Source organism: Moschus berezovskii, chromosome X (assembly GCF_049115385.1).
Source record: "Moschus berezovskii isolate FMDL1 chromosome X, NW_MosBer_1.0, whole genome shotgun sequence".
Taxonomy (NCBI): Eukaryota; Metazoa; Chordata; class Mammalia; order Artiodactyla; family Moschidae; genus Moschus; species Moschus berezovskii.
Window position 1 is genome coordinate 148492480 of NC_142488.1, and position 13931 is coordinate 148506410.

At 39.2% G+C, this 13931-nt stretch overlaps 1 protein-coding gene across 3 annotated transcripts in view; it reads left to right on the forward strand.

The window, feature by feature from the left end:
* The window catches only part of VAMP7 (vesicle associated membrane protein 7), a 90860-nt gene that overhangs the window by 59478 nt on the left and 17451 nt on the right, over positions 1 to 13931 (forward strand). For 2 of the 3 annotated variants that reach the window (XM_055438093.2, XM_088834221.1), the window contains exon 6: positions 9783 to 9850. The exons of the other annotated variant lie outside the window; for it this stretch is intronic. In XM_055438093.2, coding sequence (XP_055294068.1) covers positions 9783 to 9850 — 68 coding nt within the window. The remainder of the gene's footprint in view (positions 1 to 9782; positions 9851 to 13931) is intronic. 3 annotated transcript variants of the gene reach the window in all.

Genomic DNA, 13931 nt, shown 5'->3' on the forward strand with positions numbered 1-13931 from the left:
GCAACCTGACTGAATTCATGGATTAGTTTAACAGGTTTTCTAGTTGAATCTTTGAGATGTTCGATGTATAATATATTATCTTAAATAATGGCAGTTTTACTTCTTCTTTTCATTTTGGATGCTTTTAATTTCTTTGTCTTGTCTGATTGCTCTAGCTACGATTTCTAGTACTTTATGAATAACAGTGATGAAAGTGGGCACTCTTGTCTTGTTTCTGATATTAGAGGAAAGGCTTTTAGTCTTTCACCATTGAGTATGGTGTTAAGCTCTGGGTCTGACATATATGGCCTTTATTATATTGAAGTAAGTTCTTTCAATATTCAAGTTGTTGAGAGTTTTTGTCATAAAATTATGCTGTATTTTGTCAGTTGTATTTTCTGCGTCTTTTGAGATGAATAGTTTTCATTCTATTAACATGGTATATCACATGTATTGTCTTGTATATGTTGAACTACCTTTGTAATTGAACTATCCTTCCTTCCTAGGGATAAATCCCACCTAGTCATGGTGATTGTTTTGGTGTGTTGTCAAATTCAATTTGGTATTATGTTTTTTTTAGAATTTTTGTACCTGTATTCATCAAGAGTATTGGTTTAGTTTCCTTTTCTCATAGTGTCCCTATCTGTCTTTGGTATCAGGGTAGTGCTGGCCTTGTAAAATGAGTTTGTGAGTGTTCCCTTTCAAGTTTTTTCAAAGAGTTTGAGATGAATTGCCATTCATTTTTCTTTAAATATTTGATAGAATTCACCAGTGAAGCTGTTTGGTACTGGGATTTTGATTACTGATTCAGTCTCCTTAGGAGACCCTGGTTCAATTCCTGGGTTGGGAAGATCCCCTGGAGAAGGGATAGGCTACCCACTCCAGTGTTCTTGGGATTCCCTTGTGGCTCAGCTGGTAAAGAATCCGCCTGCAATGCAGGAGACCTGGGTTCAATCCCTGGGTTGGGAAGATCTCCTGGAGAAGGGAAAGGCTACCCACTCCGGTACTCTGGCCTGTAGAATTCCATGGACTGTATAGTCCATGGGGTCAGAAAGAGGTGGACATGACTGAGCGACTTTCACTTTCAGTCTCCTTATTCATTATTAGAATGTTCATAGTTTATTTCTTTCTGATTCAGTCTTGGTAGGCTGTATATTTCTAGGAATGTATTCATTTCTTCTAGGTTATCCAGTTTGTTGGCCTATAACTATTCGTAGTAGTCTCTAATGATTCTTTGTATTTCTGAGCTATCTATTGTGATATCTTTTCTTTTATTTCTGGTTTTATTTATGTGGGTCCTCTTAGTCTAGCCAAAGCTTTGTCAATTTTGTTTATCTTTTCAGAAAACCAGCTCATAGTTTTCTTGGTATTTTCTGTTGCATTTTTTGGCCTGTATTTCAGTTAATTTCCACCATAAGTTTTGTTATTTCCTTTCTTATGCTAATTTGGGGCTTACTTTGTTCTTTTTCTAATTCCTTGAATTGTAAAGTGTAGTTGCTTATTTGAAAGCTTTCTAATTTCTTAATATATTCATTTATCACTATAAATTTCCCTTTCAGACTGTTTTTGCACCATCCTATAGGTTTTATTGTGTTGTCTTCCATTTTTAGTTGTTTGAAGTTTTTTTTTTTTAAATTTCCATCCTGATTTATTTTTTGACCCATTGATTGTTTAGGAGTGTTATTTAGGTTCCACATATTTGAAGATTTTCTAGCTTTCCTTTTAGTGCTGTTTTCTAGTTTCATGCCATTGTGGACAGAAAAGATAGTATGGTTCAATCTTCTTAAATTAGTTAAGACTTGTTTTGTATCATATCATGTAGTCTATCCTGGAGAATGTTCTGTGTACACTTGAGAAGAATGTTTGTTCTGCTGCTGTTGGATGGAATGTTTCTTACATGTCTGTTAGGTTCACTTGGTCTAATGTATGTTTGATTTTCTGTCTGGATGACCTCTTCATTGCTGAAGGTGGGGTATTGAAGTCCCCAATATTATTGTATTGTCTGTTTCTCCATTCAGATCTTTCAATATTAGCCGAAGATAATTAGGTTCTCTGATGTTGTGTGAGCATATCATTATGATTGTTATATCTTCTTAATGAATTGACCACTTTATTATTTTATAATGACCTTATTTATCTCTTGATACCATTTTTGGGGGCTTCCCTTGTGGCTCAGCTGGTAAAGACTCTGCAAAGTGGGAGACCTGGGTTCGATCCCTGGGTTGGGAAGATCCCCTGGAGAAGGGAAAGGCTATCCACTCCAGTATTCTGGACTAGAGAATTCCACGTGCAGTCTTATTTTGTGTGATACTAAGTATAGAGGTGCCTGGTAGGCTGCAGTCCGTGCAGTCGCTAAGGGTCGGACACGACTGAGCGACTTCACTTTCACTTTTCACTTTCACACATTGGAGAAGGAAATGGCAACCCACTCCAGTGTTCTTGCCTGGAGAATCCCAGGGACGGGGGAGCCTGGTGGGCTTCCGTCTATGGGGTCACACAGAGTCAGACATGACTGACGTGACTTAGCAGCAGCAGCAGCAGCAAGTATAATTATCCCCACTTTCTTTTGGTTTCCACTTGCATGGAATATGTTTTCGCATTCCTTCACTTTGAGTCTGTGTGTATACCTCAGTCTGAAATGAGTCTTTTGGAGGCAGTATATAGTTGGGTCTTCTTTTTTTTTTTTTTTCCTAATCTGTCCAACCACTCTGTGTCTTTTGATTGGTGAATTCAATCTATTTATAGTTCAATTAATTATTGATATGAAAAGACTTACTGATTGCATCTAATTCATTGCTTTCTGGCTGTTTTATAGTTTCATTGTTCCTTTTTTCCTCTATTTCTGCTTACTTTTTAAAAATTGGTGATTTTCTGTAGTAGTGTCCTCTATTTCCCCTTTCTTTGTCTTCTGTGAGTCTGATATAGATTTTTGTTTTATGGCTTCCTTTGGGCTTAAATAAAGAATCTAATAGGTAAAGCAGCCCATTTAAAACTGATAGCAACTTAAGTTTGCATACAAAAGCTCCACCCATTTTCTGTCCCTCTTATATTTTTGCTATCACACTTTGCCTCTTTTTATATTGTGTATTCATTAACAAATTATAGTAGCTGTAGTTATTTTAATACTCTTTTGCTTTAACTTTTATACTATAGTTTTTAACATACCATCATATTACAGAATTAGTCTTCTAAATAAGCATATTTACCTTTACCAGTGTGTTATATATTTTTATATGTTTTCATGTCACTAATTAGCATCTTTTCCTTTCAGCATTTCTGCATTGCAAGTCTGGTGGTGATGAAATCCCTCAGATTTTGTTTGTCTGGGAATATCTGTATGCCTCCTTCATATCTGAAGGATAACTTTTCTGTACTGTTCTTAGCCGGCAATGTTTTTTATTCAACATTTTGAATGTATCATTCTACTCTCTCCTGTCTTGTAGGGTTTCAGCTGAGAAAACTGCTGATAACCTAATGGGGATTCTTTTGCAGGTCACAATCTTTTTCTCTGGCTGCTTTTAGGATTTCTCTTTATCTTTGTTTTTTGACAATATCATTATGATTTATCTTAATAAAGTCTTTTTGCATTAAGATAATAGGGTGATTAACATCATGAATTTGGATGTCCAAGTCTCTCCTCAAGTTTGGGAAGTTCTCAGCTACTTTTCTGCCTTTGATCCCTCTCTTTTCCCTCTGGAACCCCAGCTATTCTAATATTTGTATGTCTGATGGAATCCTATAGAGCACATAGGCTTTCTTCACTCTTTTCCATTATTTTTTCTTTGTTATCCTTTAACTTCTAGCTAGTTGGTTCTATCTTCCACTCAGTCTGTTCTGAGATAGATGCTGTCTATTGCGTTTTTCATTTCAGTCATTGAATTCTTCAGCTCCAGAATTTCTGTTTGGTTCTTTTGCATGATTTCTATCTCTTCATTAAGTTTCAGATTTTGTTCATGTACTGTTTTCCTTATTTTGTTGAATTGTCTTCCTGTGTTTTCTTGCTGCTCTTTGGTTTCTTTAAAACTGCTATTTTGAATTCTTTTATCAACTAAATCACAAAATTTCATGTCTTTGAATTTGGTTATTGGTGAGTGATTATCTTTTGGTGATGTCATGTGTTTTCTTAATTCTTCATGTTCCTTGGAGTTTTGTGTCACTGCTTTCATATAAGAAGTATCAGACATCTCCTCACATCTTTATTAGTTCCCTTCAGGTGGGAAATTCTATTCATAAATCCTGTTATATCTGGGATTTTCTCTGACTTTGTGTTGACATACCATGTTCCATGCTTCTTGCTCCCTCTTGTGGCATAATTTTTAAGCTTTTATGTCTACTCTGGTCTTACAGCTCACCAGGGTGTCTGCTAGAAACATCTCTTTTGTTTTGCCGAAGATAGCACTACAACTCAAGTTTATGGTTTCTCCCTTGCACATAGACCCTGGTCAGGTACTTTGGGAGCACTCTTGGAGCTTTTTCTTGCCACTGAACTCAGGAGTATGTATAAGGAGATAGCTGGAGAGTGGGGGGAGGTGTGAGTCTTGCACTCTAGGCATTTCAGGTGACTGTGGGACTGCTGAAGGGATCATGGGGTGAGGGTTTCCCATAAACTTGTGAGTGGACTTTCTGTTGAAGTCCTAAACACAATCATGAGAAATCATATCCTTTAGTAATGTTTGATATTCTTACCTGCTTCTTTCCTGATCTCCTCCATTCCATCTCCCCACAGTCATGGAAATCCAACCTCAAATTTGTTTTGTTTTGCTCAAGTGGCATGCTGGACTCTCCCTCAGCAAGGCTGAACTTCTATAAATTCTCTTTTGTCCTTGGGTGCCTGCCCAAGTCAGCACTATTCAGATTTTCCCTAACCCGACCCTGGCCAAGAGGGGTTGGGGCAGATCACCAGTCCTGCTGATTCTACAGCCCATGTGATGGTCTGTCTGCCTGTTACCAATGTACAGGTGGTTGAGAATCCTCCCAGGGCCCTTGGCATATGATGCTGGACCCCAAAATTCTAACAGAGAGACTTTTGTTCATGGATAGATGTTTAATTAGTTGCTTAAAAGGAGGGAATAAAGAAGGAATGTCTTATGCCACTATGTTGCTGACATTACCCCACTTTTCCTTGTTATATTCAGAATTGAGCTCAATCTCTCTCCTCTATTGCAGTAGTTTTTTTTTTTTTTGCTGCACCACATGGTATGTGGGATCTTAGTTGCCCTACCAGGGATCAAACCCACACACCGTCATTGGAAGCATAGACTCTTAACCACTGAACTGCCAGGGAAGTCCCTGTTGCAATAGTCTTGAATAAAGTCTTTCTTACCATTTTTGATGAGCAGAATTCTTTTTAATAGTATCTCTCTTCCATCATCTTTTTTGCCTTGTTCCCATTTTTTAATGCTATTGTAAATGGAATTTTTCTTTCATTCTTGGATTTTTCATTGCTTTTTGTCTAGCAATACAGTTGGTTTTTGTATTTTGATATTGTACAACCTTGTTGAACTCATTTACCTTAATTGTTCCTTATGATTTTATATATACAGGATTATACCATTGGAAAAGAGAGTTTTAATTCTTCCTTTCCAATCTGGGTAATTTTCATTTCTTTCTCCTGTCTAATTGCCCTAACTAGAACCTCCGGTACAGTGTTGAATAAAAGCAGCAACAGTGGATATGCTTGTCTTATTCCTGATCTTGGGAAGACTTTCACAGTTATGTATGATAGCTGTGGTTCTTTCATAGATGCCATTCATCAGATTCTGGAAACTTTCTTCTATTTCTTGTTTGTTGGGTTATCATGTAAAGGTGTTGGATTTTATCAAGTGCTTTTTGCATCTGTTGAGATGTTCATATTGTATTGTCCTTTATTTTATTAATACATTGCAATCATTGATTTTTTAATATGAAAGTAACCTTGAATTTCTGAAACAAATGCTACTTCATCATGGTTTATAATTGTTTTTATACGTTTCTGGATTCATTTTACCAGTACTTTACTGAGGGCTTTTTTATGTATATTCATAAGATATATTGATGCATTATTTTCTTGTAATATCTTTATCTGGTTTTGATACTAGACTGTTACTGATTTCATCAGATACGTTGTGAGTATTCCCTCTTCTATTTTTATAAGAATTTGTGGAAATTGGTATTAATTCTTCTTGAAATGTTTGGTAGAATTCACCCTTAAAGCCATCTGTGCCTGTGCTTCTGTTTGTGCAAAGTTTAAGAATTACGGATTGAATCTCTTTCTTTGTTGTAGCTCTGTTCAGATAGTCTATTTCTTCTTGAGTCTGTTTAGGTGGTTTGTGTCTTCCTAGGAATTTATCCATTTCATTTTTCTAATGTGTTGATATACTCTTGTTCATAGTATTCTCTTAGGATCCCTTTCATTTCTGTGAAGTTGATAGTGATTATTTTAGTAATTTGAGAATTTTCTTTTTTTCTGGTCTGTTTATGCAAATATTTGTCAGATTTGTTGATGTTTTCAAACCTACTTTTGGTTTCATTGATTTTTCTCTGTTTTTTTTGCTGATATTTTTTTGCTCTAATGTTTATTATCTTCTTCCCCTTTTTAGCTTTGAATTTAGTTTGCTCTTCTTTTTCCAGTTCCTTAAGGTAAAAAGATAGGATATTAATTTGAGATTTTTTTGTCTTAGTCAACTTAGAGTACTATAAAAAGTACCACAGACTGGGTAGCTTAAACAACAGAAAGTGATTGTCTCACAGTTCTGGAGACTGGCAATCCAAGATCAGGGTGCCTGCATGGTTGGGTTCTGGTGGGAACTGTCTTCCTAGCTTGCAGATTGTGCCTTATCACTGTGTCCTCAGATGGCTGGAAATAAAACAGGGAACAAGCTCTCTGGTGTCTCTTCTTGGAAGGACATAAATCCCATCATAATCCTGCATGACCTTATCTAAACCTAATGATTTCCCAAAAGCCCCATTTCTGAATCAGGGGTTCAGTTCAATTCAGTCGCTCAGTCGTGACCGACTCTTTGTGACTCCATGAATCACAGCACACCAGGCCTCCCTGTCCATCACCAACTCCCAGAGTTCACTTAAACTCATGTCCACAGAGTCGGTGATGCCATCCAGCCATCTCATTCTCTGTCGTCCGCTTCTCCTCCCGCCCCCAATCCTCCCCAGCATCAGAGTCTTTTCCAGTGAGTCAACTCGTCGCATGAGGTGGCCAAAGTATTGGAGTTTGAGCTTTAGCATCAGTCCTTCCAATGAACACCCAGGATCGAACTCCTTCAGAATGGACTGGTTGGATCTCCTTGCAGTCCAAGGGACTCTCAAGAGTCTTCTCCAGCACCACAGTTCAAAAGCATCAATTCTTCGGCGATCAGCTTTCTTCACAGTCCAACTCTCACATCCATACATGACCACTGGAAAAACCATAGCCTTGACTAGACGGACCTTGGTTGGCAAAGTAATGTCTCTGCTTTTTAATATGCTATCTAGGTTGGTCATAACTTTCCTTCCAAGGAGTAAACGTCTTTTAATTTCATGGCTGCAGTCAGCATCCGCAGTGATTTTGGAGCCCAAAAAAATAAAGTCTGACACTGTTTCCACTGTTTCCCCATCTTAGGGCTTCATTATATGAATTTGTAGGGACACAGTTCAGTCTATAACATTTTCTTCTCTTTAATGTAGGTGTTTGCTGCTATAAATTTCCTTCTGCACACTGCTTTTACTTCATCTTATAAGTTTTTCTTCTGTTACTGATTTCTAATTTCATTCTCTTGTTAAGTGAAACAGCTGAGCTCCCCCTTCCCCAAATGTCTAATGTCTGTTCTTTTTCCTGTGTCTGGATCACACTTTACTGTTTCTTTTCATCTCTCATATATTTTTTTAAATTGGACAGTTTAGATAATGTAGCAACTCTGGGCTCTGTTTCCCAATTCCCAGGGTTTGTCATTTACTTGTGTAGTGACTTGGCTGGACTTTTTCTTTGAAGTCTGTTTCTCCCACAGTGTGCAGCCTCCAGTGTCACTTCTCAGAGGGAACAGCCTTGGGCATGCCAACAGTCACCCTGGAATGATAGAGCTCAATTGGTTTCCTTTCCTGATCTCCCTATTAAGCCTGCCTTTGCTGTATATCACCTAGCTGTTAGCCTCCACTAATTGCAGGCTAGTTGATCTATTTTTATTTTTCTCACAGTTCCCCAGACATAAATTCCTCCAGTGATCTAATTAGGTTTGTGTTTCCCTTGTCTTTGCGGCTAGTCTTAGGTGTTTGTTTTGACTTCAGGAAGGTTCTTCTTAACTGATTCTTCCCCAAATACTCTGTTAACTTCCAGCTGTCCCATAGTTTAACTTGTTATTCTCATGAAGCTACCAGCTTCATTGTCATTGCTTACATCCAAAATCTCCATTTTTTAAAATTTTTATTTTTTTAATTAATTTATTTTAATTGGAGGCTAGTTACTTTACAGTATTGTAGTGGTTTCTGCCATACATTGACATGAAGCAGCCATGGGTGTACAGCATTGTTTTTCACAGCACCCTTAGGCTTGAACTTGCCCATACTCTGTTCCAGATAACGTCTGAACTCTCAGGGAAAGATCTGTTCCTAAGGCCTGCCTTTCCCCTTGGGAACAATCTATGAACCACTGCTCTCATGCTGTGGATATGGGCAGCAAAGTGCTTCTCTTAGAGTGACACCCTTGCTCTGCCATTGGAGTACTGGGTAACCCCAGTCTTCTTGGCTTGCCCCCTCCCAGTGTGGAACCTCTGTTCTATGAGTTATGTCAGGGCAGGGGCACTCACAGCCTAGGGTTCTTGTCTTGCCTCCTGTGGTAGAGCTTCGACCCTGTGTGTGGGGGGAGCTTGGTAGAGGGAGAAGCCCTCACACCTACCATTCATACCATGCTCGAATAGAGCTTCTGCCTCATGGACCTGGGGCTGGGGTGAGGCAGGAGGAGAAATGCTGATGAGTTGCCCCTCATGGGGAGAAAGCATAGCTTTTGAATGGGACCTGAGGGAAAAGAGAGCTCCCAGGCTTTATTTGCAAAAAGCAGAGCTGCTGTTTCACTGAACTGAAGGATGAAGTAGATCATGGCTCAAATGCCCGAGACTCTCAGTGTTCTTACTGAGAGTTCATTGATTTTCTTGTATAAATGTTTCTCCATTTGCTGTATGCCCATAGGACAGCCACAGTTTTCACAGAGTTTAAATTGTTTTTGTTTGTTTTTTCTAATATTTACCAGTTGTGATGGTTTTATTGGAGAGACACTCTGGGGAGGACCTCACACTGTGATTCTGGAAATGTCTACCTCTCATTTGTTTTTACTCTCAGATTGTACCCTTCATTTACTTGTTTGCAAACTACAGCCCTTGCATCAAATTTGGCCTGTTTTTCTACATAAAGTTTGACTGAAACACAATCATGAACATTCGTTTATCTGTTTGTGTATGACGTGCACACCCCTTTGCTCAGTCTTGTCCAACTCTTTGCAACTCTATGGACTGTAGCCCACCAGGCTCCTTTGTCCATGGGATTCCCAGGCAAGAAACTGGAGTGGGTTGCCATTTTCTCCTCCAGGGTATCTTCCCTAACCAGGAATCAAACCAGCATCTCCTGCTTGGCAGGCGGACTCTTTACCACTGAGCCCCCTGGGAAACCCTTATGTCTGCCAGAGTTGAGCGCAGTCTTTTATTTCTTAAGATTTCAGTGCTTTTGTAGTAAATATGAGTTGTCAAGAATACCAACTATAATTAAAAGCAGATTTGTGTTAAAGCCAGAATTAGCAATTTTGTAATATAAACATGATAATTTTTCTTTTCCCAACATTTCAGATCTGGTAGCTCAGCGAGGCGAAAGATTGGAATTGTTAATAGATAAAACAGAAAATCTTGTGGATTCGGTAAGTATGGGATATGATAGTATTGTAGAGATACTGTGGTTAATGGCTAAAATAATAGGGAAATGTCTTAAAATCTATACTTTAGTGGAGTTTTTTCCTTTCTAACCCCCGTTATGTGACTACTTTGTGATGATGAGGATAACAATGAGGTATAGAAAAACCCACAACTCATTAATAGCCATTAAGGAAGCTTTTGTTTGGAAAATACACACAGTGTAAAAGAAGTTTTTTTAAAGCTTTGGATTGGTGCCTACATAACTTAGCACTTCAGCTGCGTAGAAGTATACATTTTGTAACACACAGAACAAAAGTATAGGCCACTTGTGACCCATGATGAATGCTGAAAACCAGACAGTAAAGTCACTTTCTTGCTTACCATGAGAGCTTGACTTTTCTTTGCATTAGGCAAGAGGCAGAGACTGACATTGCCCTGTAACCTACTCTTGCTGCAATTAATGTGTGTCTCTGCATTTTCCATTTGGTTAGCAGATCAAAGTTTTGAAGAAAGATGATAGATATAGAAGGAGTGAATAGATAGTGAATAGAAGGAGGGCAGAGACAGTCACAGTTTAGATCTACAAATTTACATGAAGAGTAGAAGTTTGCACCTTGAAACAGATATAAATGAGTGATCTTGTTCATTCTTACTGACAGCTAGATTGTAGTGGTTTACAGCACAAGCTTTAGAGTCTGTTGCCTGAGACTGAATCCTATATCTGCCACTCGCTAGTTTTGTGACCTTAGGCAAGTTACTTAACCTCTCTGTGCCTCCAATCATCGTATATAAAATGGAGATGTATCTTTTTCATAGTATTTTGAGGGTTAAAGCACACAATGAATGCAAAGTCCCTAACAGTGTCATATATATAGTAAGAGCTATTTAAAGGTTTATTGTTATTGTTAGTTTTACAGGGACATCTGTTAACAGTGGGTCTTAGGAGGATAGTGCGGTCTTTAGCCAAAGTACATGGAAATTGAAGGAAGGGTGGCACCATACAGGAAGTCAAAACACCAGGGTTCTGTAATGTCTCACTTTGTAAACCATTGCTTGGGGACAAAGAGGGAAGACATGTTATCTGATTGTAAATCTGCTGGCAGATTTTTTGGTACTTCCAGTCCATCGGACATGACTGAGTGACTATCACACATTCACTCAGTCCATCGCTTAGTTATTCTTGATCCCTGGTTGTTATTATTTAGTCACCCAGTCATGTCTGATTCTTTGCGACCCTATGGACTATCGCCCCACCAGGCTCTGTCCATGAGATTCCCCAGACAAGAGTTGTGGAGTGGGTTGCTATTTCCTTTTCCAGGAGATATTCCTGACCCATGGATCAAACTGGTGTCTCCTGCATTGGTGAGCAGATACTTTACCACTGAGCCACTTGGGAAGCCCCCTTAATCCCTGGAGATGACCCTATTTAGCCAGAGTAGCCTGTGTTTGACCAGTACTAGTAGAGTCTGCACTTTTCCAACAACAAAAAAAGCCTTCTTAATTTTTTGACTAAATGACCCAGAATAATAAAAGGTATTAATTAACTAACTGCTGCCTCTTTTATGGAAGAATAACAAATACAGCAAAGTACAGCAAGTGTGCTATTAATAAATGTGCAGCTCAGTTATTTTATATATATATGTTTATACCCCTGTAACAGGCTTCCCTTTTCATACTGTTCATGGGATTTTCATACTGTTCACGGGGTTCATACTGTTCATGGTGATGGAATTCCAGTTGAGCTATTTCAAATCCTAAAAGATGATGCTGTTAAAGTGCTGCACTCAATATGCCAGCAAATTTGCAAAACTCAGCAGTGGCCACAGGATTAGAAAAGGTCAATTTTACCCCAATCCCAAAGAAGGGCAATGCCAAAGAATGTTCGGACCACTGTACAATTGCAGTCATCTCACACACTAGCAAAGTAATGCTCAAAATTCTCCAAGCCAGACTTCAACAGTATGTGAACCGTGAACTTCCAGATGTTCAAGCTGGGTTTAGAAAAGGCAGAGGAACCAGAGATCAAATTGCCAATATCTGTTGGATCATCAATAAAGCAAGAGCATTCCAGAAAAATATCTACTTCTGTTTATTGGCTACACCAAAGCCTATGACTGTGTAGGTCACAGCAAACAATGGAAAATTCTTCAAGAGATGGGAATACCAGACCACCTGACCTGCCTCCTGAGAAATCTGTATGCAGGTCAAGGAGCAACAGTTAGAACTGGACATGGAACAACAGACTGGTTCCAAATCGGGAAAGAAGTACATCAAGGCTGTATATCATCACCCTGCTTATTTAACTTCTATTCAGAGTATATCATGTGAAATGCCAGGCTGGATGAAGCACAGGCTGGAATCTTGATTGCTGGGAGAAATATCAGGAACCTCAGATATGCAGATAACACCACCCTTATGGCAGAAAGCGAAGAACTAAAGAGCCTCTTGATGAAAGTGAAAGAGGAGAGTGAAAAGGTTGGCTTGAAGCTCAACATTCAGAAAACTGAGATCATGGCATCTGGTCCCAGCACTTCATGGCAAATAGTTGGGGAAACAACAGTGACAGACTTTATTTTACTGGGCTCCAAAATCACTTCAGATGGTGACTGCAGCCATGAAATTAAGACGCTTAATCCTTGGAAGAAAAGCTATGACCAACCTAGACAGCATATTAAAAACCAGAGATATTACTTTGCTAACAAAGGTCCATCTAGTCAAAGCTATGGTTTTTCCAGTAGTCATGTTTGAATGTGAGAGTTGGAGTATAAAGAAAGCTGAGTGCCAAAGAATTGATGCCTTTGAACTGTGGTGTTTGGAGAAGACTCTTGAGAATCCCTTGGACTACAAGGAGATCCATCCAGTCCATCCTAAAGGAGATCAGTCCTGGGTGTTCATTGGAAGGACTGATGTTGAAGCTGAAGCTCCAGTACTTTGGCCACCTGATGTGAAGAACTGACTGATTTGAAAAGACCCTGATGCTGGGTAAGATTGAGGGTGGGAGGAGAAGGGGAAGACAGAGGATGAGATAGTTGGATGGCATGACCGAGTCAATGCATATGAGTTTGCATAAGCTCTGGGAGTTGGTAATGGACAGAGAAGCCTGGCGTGCTGCATTCCATGCTGTCATAGTTGGATACGACTAAGTGACTTAGCTGAACTGAACTGAACTGAACAGGATTCACAGGTGGCTCAGTGATAAAGAATCCACCTGCAATGCAGGAAACACAAATTCTATCCCAGAGTAGGAAACATCCCCTGGAGAAGGAAATGGTAACCCATTCCAGTTTTCTTGCCTGGAAAATCCCATGGAGAGAAGAACCTGGCAGGCTACAGTTTCATGGGGTTGCAAAAGAGTCAGACACAGCTTAGCGACTAAGCAACAACATACCCATGTAAATACCGCCTGTATTGTGCTGTGCTTAGTTGCTCACTTGTGTCCAACTCTTTGCGACCCCATGGGTTGTAGCCCACCAGGCTCCTCTGTCCTTGGGGATTCTCCAGGCCAGAATACTGGAGTGGGTAGCCTTTCCCTTTTCCAGTGGATCTTTCTGACCCAGGGATCAAACGCAGGTCTCCCTCATTGCAGGTGGATTCTTTACCAACTGGGCCACCAGGAAATCCCAAGCACCACCTAGATCAAGACATACATCAAGATATAAAACACTATCAAGATCTCAGAAAACTGCCTCATGCCTCTTCCAGTTAACAATCCCTAACAGAGGTCATTTTTCTGACTTACATCACCCTAGATAGTGTTTTTTCCTGTTCTTAGAATGTATAGAAAAATGGAATCATATGTTATGTATTCTTTTCTGTCTGGCCTCTTTCACTCACCAGTATGCCTATGAGATTCGTCCATGTTGTTGAGTGTAGTAATAATTTATTATTTTTATTTTTTGTACTGATATTCCATTGTATAAATCTACCAACCACAGTTGGTTTATCCATTCTTCTCTTTGGGCTGTAATTCCGTATTCTTTATTTTGTTCCATTGTTCTGTTTGTCTGCCTTTATGCCAGTACCACACTGTATTGCTAACTGAGCTTTATAGAATTCCCTAAGTTCTTTACTATGTTCTTCTCCAGG